General features: G+C 44.6%; 1 protein-coding gene across 2 annotated transcripts in view; it reads left to right on the forward strand.

Annotated features, from left to right (window-relative positions):
• Positions 1 to 1561: 1561 nt before the first annotated feature.
• The window catches only part of DCC (DCC netrin 1 receptor), a 937052-nt gene continuing 921793 nt past the window's right edge, over positions 1562 to 16820 (forward strand). For both annotated transcript variants that reach the window (XM_070421174.1, XM_070421175.1), the window contains exon 1: positions 1562 to 1662. In XM_070421174.1, the coding sequence (XP_070277275.1) occupies positions 1572 to 1662 (91 nt within the window). In that variant the 5' untranslated portion in view covers positions 1562 to 1571. The remainder of the gene's footprint in view (positions 1663 to 16820) is intronic.

Below are 16820 nucleotides of genomic sequence, written 5' to 3' on the forward strand. Positions count from 1 at the left end.
TTGATAATGATTCATTTATGCCTTTCTCCCAACAGATCACAAACCCCTTGAGGAGAGAGGCCAAGTCTTATTAAACCTCATATCTCTATTTCCTGGGAGCTAGCAGGGTACCTGGAACAGATAAGTGCTTTAAAAATTGTTGAAGAGCCCTAACGGGTTTGGCTCAGTGGATAGAGCGCCGGCCTGTGGATTGAAGGGTCCCAGGTTCGATTCCGGTCAAGGGCATGTACCTTGGTTGTGGGCACATCCCCAGTAGGGGGTGTGCAGGAAGCAGCTGATCAATGTTTCTCTCTCATCCATGTTTCTAACTCTCTATCTCTCTCCCTTCCTCTCTGTAAAAAATCAATAAAATATATATTTTTAAAAATTGTTGAATAGAGCACTGAATCACGTCCAGAAAAGAGAGGACCCAAATGAAGGTCTTGCAAAAAGCAGACCCTCGCTATTAGGTCAGGAAACAGTCCTCTGGCTTTGGTCCCTGAGTTTTTGAACCTCAGTTTCCCCACCTGTCCTGGAAGGGAGTGGGGATTAGGCGATTCTTTCCAGCTGAAAAATCCTACCTTAAATAATGCTGAGGGCACCAAGGAGGGGGAGCCCTGGCCGTCTGATTCTGCTTAAGCACCCACCTGGGCTCACCCTCAAACACAGCTGCTGAGTGTCCAGAGAGAGAGTTGCAAACCCCTGAGCCGCTCGGGATATTCGGTGGCTCCATTGACAAAAGTGACTTCCCACGCTTTGCCCACAGAGGGCATCCCTGCTCATTGATATGTAGACCAGGCGCAGGCAGCTGCTGGAAGGACCGCTCTTTTTTCTCCTTCTCCGCCCTCATCTCTCTGCCCCCACCCCCCTCGGCGTGGAATCTTTGCCGGATCCACTCGGTTTCCCTCCGGTCTCCACATTTTCCCTTCCAGCCCTCACTCCTCCGGATCAATGGAGAGTACGGCTCCAACTCCCGGCTCGCACCGCTGGCGGACGCCCGGTAACAAGTGAGAGCGCTTCTCCCGCCGCTCCCCACAGCTCCTTCCGCGGTCCCCTTGGCTCCTGGAGGAAAAGGCGAACCGCATCCTCGGCTCCCGGAGGATTTTTCTCTCCAACTTTCCCCGGGGAGGACAGGGACCCAGCCTGCACCCTTTTCCCCGCGGCCGGCCACGGGATCGCTCTCCTCTGTCTCCCGGGGTCCCTCCTGGAAGGTCTGCGTGTTGATGCTTCGGAAGCCGCGCGGAGCGCTGTCCTCCGTCCTGCAGCTCCCGCGGGCGCCCTGAGTTACTTTGCTGGGGTGTTGCCGGGCCTCGGGCTCCCGTGGACTTTTTGCTGGATGGAACTTTTCGCTGCCTGCTGCTGACCTGTCAGGGGTCCGGGAGAAAGGCTTCGGAAGCAGAAGAGGCGCCGGGGTGGTGGGGAGAGAGGTGGAGGAAGAGGACGGGGAGGAGGAGGAGGAAGAGGAGGAGGAGGAGGAGGCCAGAGGGGCTCTGCGGGCAGGAGTGCCTGCATGAGTGCATGCGTGTGTGAGTGCATGTGTGTGCGAGCCGCCGCTGCCCAGGACCCCCGGCTCCGAAGGTGTTGGCTGAAATATGGAGAATAGCCTTGGCTGTGCCCGGGTACCCCCGCTGGCTTTTGTACTCCTCGGAGCTACCCTGCTCGGCGCGCATCTCCAAGTCACCGGTAAGGGCTGCTTTCCTTTCTTCTCCTCCTCGCCGCCCCCCCCCCCCCCGTGTCCCCCCGTGTCCCCCCTTTCCCGTTGCCTTCTCCTTTGCATTTGGCTGGTAGCAGAATTGGGGCAGAAGGAGAAAGAGCAAGATGCTTGGTTGTTCGGTGTTTCTCTGTGCCTGCCCCCCCGCCCCCCCTAGATAAAAGACAGACCGGGAGACTTTTGTTGTTGTTTTTGTTTCGTTTGGGGGCGAGGTGGTTGGCGGCTGGGGAGAGGGGCGCCCCATCGCTGGTTTTAAATCTGGTCTTCTGGCTTCTGGGCTTTTGCCAGTACTTGCCTTGGTTTGGAGCTGGCCTCCGGGGCAGGGAGGAGGCGGTGATGGGGACGTGGCTGAAAAGCTCCGGTTGGAGTCGAAAAGCCTGAGAGACCCGTGGAAACCCGCGGAGGAGGGGAACTGGGGCAGCGGGGCCCAGCGGAGCGGGTCGCCCAGGGGGCTGAGGGGGGCTGCGCGGATTGTAGGTGGGGGGCTGAGCCGCTGGTGGTTCTATGCGCCTCCGTTTGGTGACAGAATCAGGAAAGGGACGGCTGGCTCCCGTGTCTGGTCCCTCCCTCCGAGGAGGGGACCGCGGTGCCTACAAGAGGCTCAGAGTTGCAGGAGGCAGGAGGCGTGTTTCGTGTGTTGGAAGGTGGGTTTAGTTTCCCAGCGAAGCCCCCATGTCTCCAGGACACTTCCAAACTCGGATGCCTGCTCCTCCGGGGCACCAGCCGCTTGGCGCTGGCGCTTGGCAAGCGCAGTTTCTAATTACAAATGGCACAACTGTTTGGGGACCGGATGGGAGAGAGCGGGAGAAAGAGGGTCTGAGGGCTGCTCGGGCTGCTGCAGACCCCCAGTCCGGAGCGGGGCTTCAAGGCCACAGAGAATGTGTGAAAGAGCAGAAGCACGCATGTAGATGTCCACTGGTTCGGCTGGGCCTCCGCACCCTGTAGATGGGCACTGAGGTGCAGGGGGCAGGCCTGGCGGGGAAGGAGTGGGGAAGAGCCGGCTGAGTATTCCAATCCCCTGGAAACGACCTTTCCCCAAATCGAGGGGGAAATAAAGCTGCTGGCAGGAGCCAGGCGTTGGGGTAGGAGCGTCCCAACCAGCGCCCAGGAAATCGAAGGGGATGGCCCAGCACCCAGCTGCCCTGAGCCCGAGCTGCGCTTTCTTGTTCCTGCTCAAGGCTGCACGGCCCAGGGCTGAGGATGAGAGCGGACAAGGAGCCTCTCCGGAGGCGGAGGCGGGGGACTCAGACCCGGGAGCGGAGCCCCTTGGAGCCTCCGTAACCCTGGGGCGGCCACACAGGAGCAGCGGGGGGTTGACCATCCACACCTCCCCTCACTCCTCTCCGTCCGTCCTGTGGTCAGAGCGAGAGCAGCGAGCTTGCCTGTGCCTGTGCTACAGTGTGTGTGTGTGTGTGTGTGTGTGTGTGTGTGTGCGCTCACGCTCAGTGCGCCTACTGAATCCCAGCTCCCAGCAGCCTGCCAGGCTCCATCTCTCCCTCTGGGCTGCTCCCTCCCCCAGCTTCTCTCTCCCAGAGCTTTGTCCTTAGCAACTACTCCTTTGGAAGGTGGGTTGGGGGCGGGGGGGGGGGGGGGTCATCCCCGAAGTAATGAGTAGGTGTCCTTTTAAAACCCCCTCCTCAGCACCAGCAGACACTGGCTGCTGCGGAGAACAGGACCCTCCTCCAGCCCAGGAGACTGGCTTGCGCTTTCTCGGGCAGTTTGGGAGACGGCTCAGGAGGGGAGGGGAAGCTCAGAGGGGGCATCCCTGGCTCCGTGGAAAGTCTGCCAGGCTTGGCCGGAGATGATTGGCTGAAAATATTACACTAGGCAAGGTATGCAAGAACAGACAATGATGTGGTGTCATTTACACTAAAATATTTTAAAGCAATTTCCCAAGTGACTGTCTGGGGAAGGGTGGAGTTAAATGAGACATTTATATATGATTTACTAATATCTAAATTAGTGAAACACCCCTCTTCTCATGAAAGCTCCTATTCTAGAGAGTGAAGGCCATATATAACTGCTTTATTTTCATTTCTTCTTCAGCAGGCATGCCTATATATGAAAAAGCTGACAAAACTCTACATACGTGCCTGTGGAAAGGCTTGTGGATCTAAATCGTTAAGCTTGCCTATACTTCTAAATTCCTTCCTGTTATTTGCAAATGAATTGTGACGTAGTTTGCACAGGTCCCAGGAAAGTGAAGGGTGCAGCTTTGAGATATTGTTCATTCAAATCACTCTGGTCTTTTCCTCATTTATCTGCTTCCCCTCTTTTTCTTAGTAACTGCTTCTGCATTTCAAGTCCATGGCAGGGAATTGGTGCTGAAGAAAGCAGAGTTCGCTCTCAAAAGGGCCAGTAGGAGGTGCCCTTACTAAGGCCCAGTGTCTACTGGCAGGGGAATTCCCATTCAGCGAGGTGTTTTAAAGACTTTGCTGTTAGTTAACAAAGGACTGTGGAGAGGAGCAGTCACTCTGGGTAGTTTCGCATTTCCCGGGTCATGTCCGAAGCTGCTGTCCATGGTTATGAAACTGTCATGGCCTCACAAATGGCACCCCTGAACTGTGTCAGACCTGATACTGGAAGGGGGCAGGGGGTGGTGGCTTTTTAGTTGGCTTTTGTAAGATGCTATCTCCTCACGTATTTCACTTGAGAAACAAACAAAGACACAGAGTCCCAGGATCTCAGATGAAATGAAAGTTTTAGATGTGAGATGTTACTGAATGAAACAGCAGGTATACGTGTGAATTAATTAATTCTTCATACATACGTTTGCGTTACATTCTGTTGGGAAAAAATGCTGTGAGAGTGTATGTAGCCCAGACATGGTGACATGAGGCTTGCTGCCTTCCCTGTCCCCTTCTCACTCCCCCAAACACACTGGATCATGCCCCCACCAGGGCTTGCTGTTGAGGGGAGCATGGCAGGACCCGGGGCTCCCAGGCAGGCTGGCTGGCCACTCCTTTGTGAGCGCTGCTCCATAAATCACCAGCTGCCTGTCCAGCATCCATTTCAAACACAGCAGCAGTTGCCCTCTGCGTTATGAAGCATGGGAAACAGTCACCACATGTGTGATATGTGAATGTATTAGGCTTAGCACGTTTGCTTTAATGCTCTTAAAAGCTGGGCTGGCTTGAGCCGCCCATAGGCATTTTTTTCTGGGGAGAGATTTATAACTTCTCAGCATGTGTGACTTACATTTATTCCCTGGCAAGTGAACCTCTCAGCAAACTTTCTTCTTGTTTCCGCTGAAGAGGAAGAGCTTTGCCCTGGTCTGCATTCCCCAGGGAAGCCCTGCTGGAAGTTTCTCCCAGAGCACAGGGTATTTGTAGGCTGAAGATGCTTTTCTCAGCCAATGGGAAGCTTGGCAAGAGGCTGGGGAAGTGATTTAGGGGTAGAAGGGGTTATTTTTACTTGTTTCTGGAGAGGGAAGGGATCCCTAGTACTCCAAGGGAATTCCAACACTCTAGTTACCCTCAAAAACATGCGTAAGGAGAGGAAACATTTCTCTCTGTCTGGCTTTCCTTTCTTCTTTGGTGTTCCCAGTAGTCTGAGAGTCTTCAAAGGCATGTGATTGGCTCCTGGAGTGTTTCTGCTGCACGCGGTGGGGTCATCTGGTACCGTCTCCATCTCCCTCCTTTGGAAACAAGCCCTGATTTAAATCTTGACCCCACCACCACCACCACTACCACACACACACACACACTTATCCTTAGGTGGTGTTGCATGTTCACAGGCAGTGCTGAAGTTTCTGAACAGAGTATTTCTTTCCATAAAAGACTGGGCCCTAAGGTTACATTTTAAAGCAAAGACTCTGTTTGGAGAATTTGACATCCTAAACTTTACAGGTGAAACTTCTTTTTTAAAATATATTTTTATTGATTTCGGAGAGGAAGGGAGAGGGAGCGAGAGATAGAAACATGAGTGATGAGAGAGAATCATTGATCAGCTGCCTCCTGCACACCCCACACTGGGGATCGAGCCTGCAACTTGTGCATGTGCCTTGACCGGGCTTGACCAGGAATCAAACCACGACCTCCCAGTTCATAGGTGGATGCTCAGTCACTGAGCCACACCAGCCTGGCCAGATGAAACCAGATAGAATAACTTTATGAGAATAGACTGCCATTGTTTTGGGTACTTTATTAAGAGAGGATTTCCACCTCCACCACCCCCCCCCCCCCCCATGCCTGCTCCCAAATGTGTGACTTTGGAGTGAGTTAAGATAGTGCTATTCACACAGAGACTCCTGGAAACCACTGGGATTTCACCAGTGAGGGAGCTCTTCTTGGCTGGCGATAGGTCTCCCCACTTCACGTGGCTATGGCCTGTACGCTCTCAGAACCTGGCACCCCATTAGGAATGCATTGCTCTGTTTTGGATTTGATACACAGCTACCAGCTCCAATGATAAATTTTTGATTATCTACCTCAGATGATAATCTCTTAGATGAACTGTATTATGTAAATTTCGGGAAGTCTTCCTTTTGCCCGAGTAAAAAGAATAATGACATGAGCCCACTGAGGATTACTTGATTAATTAACTAAAGATAAAAAGTCACTTGGTTCTGGAAACGTGCTGCAATCCCTAAAGAGAAGTGATGAACACTATGCACATTTCCAATTCATACAATGGAAATGTGGAGTTGTCCTTTCTTTTTCCTTCATGGTTTTATTTTTCATTATGATGATCCAGAGGAGGGTTGGAGAGCTCCCTGAATGGTCACAGCAGTTATATACCTTCATGAATCATAGCCTGGGATCTTAGTAACTCTTGATTAAAACACACTGAATTAAACATGTGAATTGTTCTGCAGGCTGCCACGGGCTCCTTGCTTCTCTCCAGCTTGTCTCTCCAGCATCGCAGCTCTCATCTCTAAACTGTATGGCATCAATGCTGCCTCCCTTGCAACAACCTAGGGAAGCCTTCCTCAATGTGACTCCAGGGCCCTGACCCACAGGCACGGTGTTGAACTTGCTGTATGATGCTTTGTCACTTCATTGAGATTTGCCTTAAAAACAAATTTTCATATTATCATGAATGCCTCTTTTAGAGGAGAGTTAAGCTGGACTCTCAAGACAGCCCATTCATACTCTTACCATAGGACACGCTAGCTGGTGGCCTCGGGGCCAGTGTTGAAGTTCTGGAGCTCACGGGCATTACAAAGAGATGTGAGGATAAGAGGTCAGTAGGTTGTGCCAACGAGGCACACTGGTTCTTCAAGAGGCTGTTACCGGGTTGGAACTTCCATTTTCATCAAAGTTACTACTTTTCAGAGATCAGAGCTTTTCTTAGTGGTATTATAAATGCATGGCACTGACCCAAAGCATTTAGGATATTTTCCTCCCAAACAAAATCTCAAATGAAGCAAATAATAAACTAGTCAGTAAGTATGGAGGAACACTCCAGCTTCTTTTTTCTGTAGTCCAATTAAAAAAAAATGTGCAAGAAAAAAGTCATATGTTACTTCTACCAAGTAGGTCATAGCAAAAAATAAAATGCAAATCACTATGCACCTTTATAAATTGCAGCTCCCGGGTAAATTAAAGCACAGCTTGGTACCACACTTGATTCCTTATCTTATATTTCTCTGCCATAGCACTGCACTAACAAGTAGAAATATAGGACAGCTGATTGATGATCAAAATTACTCTAGTGCTCTAAATTTCTTTGACAAATTTTAGCCAGAGATTTAAAAAAAAACCCAATGATCAACAGGTCCCCTTAACTCAACTGTTAAGTAAATATGTTTTCCTTGGTGACTTATAAATGGCTGAACTCTCTCTAATGGTATGGTTTTGAAATACATGATAACATGTATGATTTAATATCCCCCCCCCTTCTATTGAGGGTCATTTGCCAATGGCATTACTAATACATGCTGCTTTTTATAAATAGTTCCAAACAATGGTATTATTCACAGCTTTCATTTCTTCAGGGATGAAGGGGCTTGAGTTCAATCTGAAAACACACAGACCGTTCCATATTTATTGATCATATTTTTAAAAATCTATTTTTATGACGTGACGTGGGGTGGGAAAGTTTCTCTTCTCTGCTAAATTTTGTGAGTCCAGTGCCTGTAACCTCCTTCTGATTTCGCAATGTACTTTAGCTTAGTGTTACACAATTGAATTCTGTGGCTTCCGGCTTGCTCAGTCATTTCACAGTTGCAAGGGAAGAAGGCGCTTGATGCCACTTGTGATTATTATGATGGGACTAAACAGGAGGATGTATTGCAATTTGTGACTTTACCCTTGTACTTGGCTCATCCTTTAAAGATTGGTCCTTGCCAGAAATCTACTCTTGTGAGTATCTAGGACAAACGTGTTCCACTGAGTTAATTTAATCTTTCCGATGGATCTAATGGACACAGCGACTCAATAGTGTAGTATTGTGATTTGGCAAGAGGGCATATCAATGCCAACATTATTCTGGTATTTAAAATGTTCTTAAATTTTACATTTTTATAAGAGAAAAAAAAAGAGTTGAGCAGTTAATATAACTATTATTTACCCAAGTCAATATTTTAGTAACTAACATTTCTTCTTAAACACCAGCAATTTTAGATTTTACTAATTTTCCATAGTCTTTAAAAATATTTATCCAAAAATAAAAAAGTAAAAAAAAAAATTATTCAGCCTGGCCTGTGTTGCTCAGTGGTTGAGTATTGACTTATGAACCAGGAGGTCACGGTTTGATTCCAGGTCAGGGCACATGCCTGGGTTGCAGGCTAGATCCCCAGCGGGCGTGCAGGAGGCAGCCAATCAGTGATTTCTCTCACCGTTGATGTTTCTATCTCCCTCTCCCTTCCTCTCTGAAATCAATAAAATATATTTAAAAAATATCCACTCACTTAGCTGCCTTTTAATTGCATAAACCTGAGTTAACCTATTCTTAATAGACCAAAGGTATCGCTGTAGCTTAGTTATTTATTATATCATCTGATATTATAGGATAATTTCTGAAGCTATTACATTAAAGGGGGCTGTTTATTTTTTTGCTCTATGGCCATGAACTGCTGCTTTTGTTTTCTTAAGATTTTTATTCCTGATGTATAAATGGTTTCTTATCTACTCGCCTGTGTCCCACTCGAGCTTCTCCTATTGTGCGACTTTGACAAAGCAGTCCTTCCCTTTTCTATTTTTGATTTTCTGAGAACTAAGAGCCTGGGCTTAGCTGAAATTGTGTCTAAAGTAAAAGAGGAGATTTTAAATCAGGACCCATGTTCCTCACTAGAGGAAATATTGGTTTTAAATAATTGGTTTGTAGCATTTCTGAAATCTGATACTACTATGTATGCCATTTTTTAATGTGTAACATATTTTTATTTGTTAAATGACAGCGTGGACTAGATGACTTTACTTATATTACTAGTTTCAACATTGCATGATTTATTTAAATTATGAGCTATATACTAGACCTACAGTGTTTGGCATACTTAATAATGATAACATTGGGATCACAATAACAACAATTATAATGAAACAAATATCCATGTACCCACCAGCAATTTTATTCATTTTGTGTTAATTCTTTGCCTTTTTTCTAGTTTTGCCATACACATATGCATCTTTAGCATATTATTTGCTTTGGTTATACTTAACCATTATAAAATGAATATATATTTTTCTCTGATTTGCATTTTTTGCCAAACATGAAATATTTGATATTTATCTATGAGGATGCACATTGCTGCATTTCAGTCCTTTTCTCTGCTGTATAATATTTCATGATATTACTTAGTCATACTTTACCCAATCAACCATTGATGGAGTTTTGGGACCTCAGTATTTTGCTATTGTCAGCCATGCTACTATAAATACTCTTGAACATGTCCTCCAGAACAAGTTCACCACCTTGTCTAGGGTACATATATGGGAGTGGAGTTGTTGAGTCATAAAAACCATATCTCTACATTTAGAAGGCAGCAACAAAAACTCCTACCAGGAGAAAGTTCCCTTTGTGCCCTGTCTTCCCCAATACTTGGTGTTGTCTTATATTTAATTTTCTCTCATTTGGTGAATATAAATTAGTACTTCACTATGGTTTTAATTTGCTTTTCCCTGATTGCTAATAAGGTTGAACATTTTTTCCCCATAACTTTAATGGCCTTTTGTGATTTCAGTAAGCTAATTCTATGATTATTTTTCTCCAACTGAGCAGCCATTTATTTTGAGGCATCAATGATATGAGTAGTTGTTCTGTTTTTCCTACTTAGCAACCTTCTGCCTTTAGGCATAGATGTTATTAGTACCTTACTTTTAGGAAGTTGTCTCCTGATACTGTATCATGCTTATTTTAGGCCAGACTTTCCCTAAGCATCTTTCCAGAATGTACACTTATTTTAAACTGGAAAAGAGCTCCTTAGTTACTGTAAGATTATCGAATACCTAGAGCAACCCTTATCTTGGCAGTATCTTGCCCAATTAGGTTTACTATGTCTTTGTAGCATATTACCTACAGGAAAGCAAGATGCTGGGGTGCCAGGCTTAATTGGAGGAACATTAAAAATCCCCTTAATGTCATGTTACTAAAAGATAACTCAATCATAGAGTTAGAATGGTAGATGCTAAATCTGAGTTAAAAATCCTAATCTGACCTTTTGAACTTGGCTATGTTTCCAATATGGTAAAACACATATTGGATCATAGTTACATATGTGACTGTGGGTTTCAAGCAAGCAGCCATGCTTGCACACCTCCCAGTTTTTGTTTGGGTTCAGAATTGTTTCACCTCTTCCTATGTGACAGGCTAATGAAGGGCCCTGGATGAGACAAAGCCCTAAATATGCTCGAAGTGGCTTCTGTCATGTGTCGACTCATCATTAGAGATGTGAGCCGAGGGTGAGGCATCTAAGCAAACCCCCTGCACCAGAGCCAGTCCTCAATCCATTGTTCCACGTTTTTTCTCAGCCTCCTGGCATCCCAGAAGAATAGACATTAGAGAGAAAATCTGCAAAGCTTTCCCTTTCATGTCTAATGTCTGGGCAGAGATGTTCCCTGCAGGACCATTTTTAGTTATTTTCTCTCTTTGGTTTGACACATCTCCAGGGATGGTTTGTTCACCATTTCCCTTGGGAAACTTTTCAGCAGCATATCAGTTCTGGTTGTTAAAAATTTATTTTACAATTCACCTTAGACCGTCCTGTGCTAAATGTTCTTCCTGTTGCTCCTGTCACCCAACTCTTGGTTCCTGTTTTCCCTCCTCATTGACATGTTGCCTTTCTGCACTGAACTATGTTAGAAAATTCAACCATAAGTCATTCTTGCTTCCCCTCTTAGTCTTTACTTAACAAGATTATAAATATTTAATTTATTCTTTCCTCAGGCTCCTCCAGGAGCTTGCTTAATCATGTTTATTTTTTCCTACCTGATCTCCTTCTAGTTTGTTTATATCTTTCTGGTAATCAAGGATCCCGAATTGAATGTGCTCTTCTTAGTGAGCTTTCCCAAATCATTTATAGAAAATGTAGATTTGGTATAGTCTTAAGCTTTTGTACAGTCATTCATGGGTACCCATTTTGCCTCTCTTAAAATGTGTGTTCTTGCCCGGCTGGGCTGGTGTGGCTCAGTGGTTGAGTGTTGACTCACGAACCAGAAGTTCATGGTTCAATTTCTGGGTTGAGGGCTTGATTCCCAGTAGGGGTTGTGCAGGAGGCAGCCAATCAATGATTCTGTCTCATCATTGATGTTTCTATATCTCTCACTTCCTCTCTCTGAAATCAATAAAGACATTTTTTTTAAATTGTGTTCTCTTTTAGCTGGTAGGACTATCAATGCCTAACAAAATCATTGAGGTATTATAAGGATCAAATAAGATTAATAATTTGATTCAAGATAATAGTTACTGAATATTTGCTGTGGGTTACAAAGAATTAAATGAAAGGTCTAAATGTGTTTCTGTTCTCCAATAGCATACTGGCAAGTCAAGGTGACAGGCACAGACATAGCTAAACAGGATACAAGACAGAACAAAGTACTCATTAAATAAAAAGAAGCAATTACAAAGTGGGGCCGACTTTGAAAAATATCAACTACAATGTTTATGCATTAGATCATTAATATATTAATGTTAGCCAGATGCGCTGAACAGAGCCAATTCATTCATCCTTGTATCCTTAGATTGGCCAAAACAAAACAATAACAAAAAGAAGAGAGTGTAAAGAGTTGTCAATCATGTTGACCCTAAGCTATGGGTATGGTACAAATGAGGATTCAGGGTTTTTCCAGGCAGATCTGGCAGCCTGTTGCTATAAATACATCCCTAGCCTTTCATGACCCTGTGCTCAGATGATGATGAATCTTTGAGCCTAGTGGGATGGAAATGCTAATAAATGAATATATTATTAAATCCATAATTTCAAATGAGATGAGCTTTGAAGACAAAAAAGTCTTGTAGGAGAATAACAGCAGATGAAAGAGGCTTCCCTGAGAAAGTTGTGATGCTTGGGTGGAACAGGAAGAGAATGCTAGGTAAGAAAAGTGATAGTAAAGACTCTGGGGTGGAGGAAGCACAGTGAATTCAAAGAGGATCAGCATATACCAGGCCAGGAGTATTACTAAGCATGATAACTGCGCAGCTGAGGCCTGAGAAGATCTTAGGTTCCTCTCTTACAGACAGTAGCTACTCGTACTCAGTACAAAGTCCTCCTTTATCTGTAGTTTTCTTTCTGTGGTTCCAGTTACCTGATGTCAGTTGTGGCCCAGAAATATTAATTGGAAAATTCTGGAAATAAACAAGTCATAAATTTGAAATTGCATGCCTGATGGAATCTCATCCTGTCCTGCTCCATCCCTCCTGGGACATGACTCATTTCTTTGTCCTTTGTGTCCAGGCTATGGATGCCCCCTGCTCCTTAGTCACTTAGGGGCTGTCTTGGCTGTCAAATGGATTGTCCTGGTATCATAGTGCTGTTTTCAAGTAACCCTTACTTTACTTAATAGTCCCAAAGCACCAGAGTAGTGATGCTGGCTATTCATACATGCCAAGGAGAAGCTATAAAGTGCTTCCCTTCACTGAAAAGGAATGTATGTATGGGGGGAAAAACATAGCATGTATAGGATTTGATACTATCCAGGATTTCAGGCGTCCACTGGGGGTCTTGGATCTTATCCCTTGGAGATAAGGGAGACATACTCTAAATATTGTTTGAATGAATTAAAATGAGTTCAAGACAAAGTTGTTTTTCTAATCTAAGCAGAATCATTTAAATATTTAAGAAAATTGTCCCTGGTCAGGTAGCTCAATTGGTTAGAGCATCATTCCTATGTGCCAAGATTGTGAGTTCAATCCCTGGTCAGGGTACATATAGGAATCAACCAATGACTATACACTGAGTGGCCAGATTATTATGACCTCCCCATTAGTTCAATAAAGTGAATTAGTTATGCAAATAATAATAATAATAAAACCTTGAGAGTATTTACTTAGGAAGTTTTCAATATTCAGTATTTTTGGAAGTGTCAATGAAGTACTGATGGGGCGGTCATAATCATCTGGCCAATCAAAATAATCTGGCCACTCAGTATATAAACAAGTGGAACAACAAACCAATGTCTCTCTCTCTCTCTCTCTCTCTCTCTCTCTCTCTCCCTCCCTCTCTCTCTCTTCCCTCTTTCCCTTTTTCACTCTCTCTCCCCCCTTCCTCTCTCTCTCTAAAATCAATCAATAAATTTAAAACAAAAATTTAAGCAAATTATATAGGCAATCTTTGTCCTGATTCTTATTAACTATTTGATGTGAATTTATGAACTTATCTATCCTATATGTGTAGAAATACCTCATAGGGTTGTGTGGACATAACAAATGTAGCCCAGGCAAAGGAATTTTGAAAAGTGTAAAGAGCTAGACAAATGCAAATGATTATTAGTAAACTTGTGTACCAGGCTAATTCTTTAGGAGCTATCCCCAAGCAGAGAAAATAGGACTTTACCTTTTCTATATACAGTTTGGCATGAGATTTTTCTTTTTCCTGTGACCTCCTTTAAAATGTGTACCTGAGCACTCTTATTGAATGAAAAAGGAAAAATGAACCTAAGATTTAAAAATAGATTTTTTCTGATTGTTTTCCTAATATGCTTCTTTCTTTCACATTTTCTCTCCATTACTATTTCTTAAAATTATGGATGAATGTTCTCTTAGGTTTAAGATACAGTTCATTTAGAAGTCACTGAGCTTGCAATTCTTGGTCTACCACTATAAGTTGCCAAGGAGTCTGTTGCATGGTCCTATGGTCTTTGGTCATGATAAGACAGGTGGCAAAGCCCAGGGAGAAAAGCCTGCCAGCTAGTGGCTTTGACTTTGAGTTATCCATCTGCAAAATAGAGACAAAATAACCTCTTTTTTCCTACCTGTAAATTGAAGATAAACTCAGTCCAACAATGAGATATATAAAATACCTATTCCAATGCCTGGCATCTAATAAATGTTTCATGAATCCTAGCTGTTTTCAGTATTATCTTTATATGGGCTAGATTTATACTCAGACAATATTTGCAAATAGAAAATTTCACAGGCACAGGGAGGCCACTCTAGAACCCTGCACAATTTCATTGTTGTAGTGGATGATTTTAAAGACTTAGAAATAAATAAGATAGTCAGACTCCAACAGCAATTTTGAAATCAAGTCCATGCTTAGTTTCATTGCTGTGGTTTAGCAGGCCATGGTCAATGCCTTTCCTGGACTTCGAAGCTAACAGGTTTAGCTGAGTAAGACCTGACACAGTGCAATACTGATCAAACTTGGCACCATCTAACACAGCCCCTGCAGATTCCTCATCCAAACTGACCTCCCCCATTAACTTCTCTCTGGTCAACGGCATCCATTTCCTACAGACCCACTCAGCACAAACACCTAGAAGCAAGTACTTGCTTGGTTAATGGATAGTGTCAGGTACAATTCGTCTCATGGGTCTTATTTCTGGAGGAGGGGCTGTCACCTTGATTGTGTATCAATGCCCAGCCCTACTTCATACAGATTAATTTAGAATCTCGGAGATGACGCTCAGCACTAGTATTTTTTAAACCTTTACAGGTGATTCCAATGGGCAGTCAAGTTTGAGAACCTGTATCTGAGGGTCCGTGGACCAGCAGTTTTGCATCACTTGCAAAATTTTTAGAAATGCAGACTCATGCCACACCCAGACATACTGAATTAGAATCCCAGACAACCGAGAGACATTGCCCTAGGGCACTTACAACCCATTGAGGGAAGTGACCCAGTTTCTGTTTTCTTCTAAAAATCTAGTTAATGGGAAAATGCTCTTTCCATACTAGTCTAGCCTTAGCTCGAACCTCTCTGAAGTGCGTTGGCTTGAGGAGCTGATCTTGATGGGAAACTGCCAACATCAAAGTCTTCTGGTTTGTGGTTTAGTATATTTCTTGGAGGCCATGTCATGTTTAATTTCCTTGAGATTTAAAACCCTTGAAAATGCTCTGAAAATGCTCTTTGAGTGTTTCATCTGATTTTTCCCTTCTTTTCTCATCAATGTTTAAGAAAAGAAGTCACATTTTTAAAAGGCCAGCTGGTTTTCATTCCAGATTTCCCCCTCCCTTAAAAATACTCAGACCCAGGGAAAAAGACAGTCACTTGAATGGACCACAGGGGCCCTGGGACCTTCTCTACCCTCCCTCCTCTTCCTCTCAGGTATGATGCTAAAATCACACACCTGCTCCAAGTGAAACCCTGACAGGCCATCAGGGGACCCCATGCTGAGCCTCACCTTTTGATTGGAAATGGTCTTCAGAGCATGAAACAGACCAGGTGCTCATTTGTCTGGGCGTCTGTGGCAGGGGAGAAGGGGTGTCACTGAGGCAATTGAAGACAAGTAGCGGTTTACAGACAGAAGCTCACTGCGAGGAGTTGGAGCTTTGGCTCTGCACTGCCTGAGGGAGGAAGGAGCTTAACCACGTGCCCCAGATCAGACTGTACGAGAAGACAGCGTGGGGGCTCAGCTGTGCAGATTGGATCAATCTGAATGAAAATCACTAGCGTTCTTGCTGGTGAGAGAAGTTTCTGCTTAGCTCATGAACTGTAGGCCCTTTTCTGGTCCCAGAAGAAAGTGAGGAGGGCTTTGGTGAAAGGTTATGTAAAGCTGCTGGTTTTTTCTCCCCAGAGTAAAATTCTATTTATAGAAGAGCGAAACTGCCTCTCAGGGAGAAAATGCATTTTATCCCCTATAGCCTAGGAAAGATAATGTGATCAACCCTCGAGAAAGAATCAAAGGAAAAGAGGAAGAACAAAGTCACAGGCAGCGAGAGTGGGACATGCAAGACGAAGCCGGAGTGCAGAGAGCTTCAGCATTTGCCTGGCCCTTGTTTCTGCAGCTTTTATAGGGTGCCCAGCAGTTCCTGTTTGCTGGGGACTGAGACCTTTCCCAGGAAGCAGGACTTTCAGGGTTAATGATAGCATCGCCCCAGGTATGCTGGAATGGTTGGTCTCCCCCAGTTAGGTACCTGTGGTAGGGATGGGAGTGGGAGAAATACTGAAGTGTGTCCAGCAGGGCAGGGGTATTACAGACAAATGCTGTTAGTCTGACGGAAGAATGACTAGGGATGGCAGCAAGGCCTATTAAGTCCAGAGAAGATGAGTACCCATTTGGAGGTTTAGAAACAACTTGTACCTTGGCCATCTATCCATCTGAGTCGTGGAGTCCTTACCTCTAAACCTGTGCACAAGTAAAACTTGATGTCTACAACTAACTTTTTTTTGCCAATTACGTGGCCAAAGAACTGTTAGAGATGGCTGATTTTCAAGATTAGGATATCTTTTAGAGATGGTAGGATTATTTATTTATTTGTTTGTTTGTTTGTTTGTTTGTTTAAAGTATTACATATGTCTCCTTTTTCCCCCATCAACCTCTCCCTGGCCACTCTCACCCCCACACCCAGGACAAGCCCCCATCACCCCAGTGTCCCTGTCCTTTAGGTTGATCTCTTACCTCCCCTATTCCCACACCCATCCTCCCCTGTCTTCCCTGAGGTTTGATGGTTCATTCCGTGATTCTCTGTCTTTGGATCTATTTTTGTTCATCAGTTTATGTTCATTATATTCCACAAATGAGTGAGATCATGTGATATTTACCTTTCTCCGACTGGTTTATTTCGCTTAGCATAATGCTCTCCAGGTCCA

This window comes from Myotis yumanensis, unplaced genomic scaffold (genome assembly GCF_028538775.1).
Source record: "Myotis yumanensis isolate MYYU_CA2020_CCGP unplaced genomic scaffold, mMyoYum1.0.hap1 SCAF_7, whole genome shotgun sequence".
Taxonomy (NCBI): Eukaryota; Metazoa; Chordata; class Mammalia; order Chiroptera; family Vespertilionidae; genus Myotis; species Myotis yumanensis.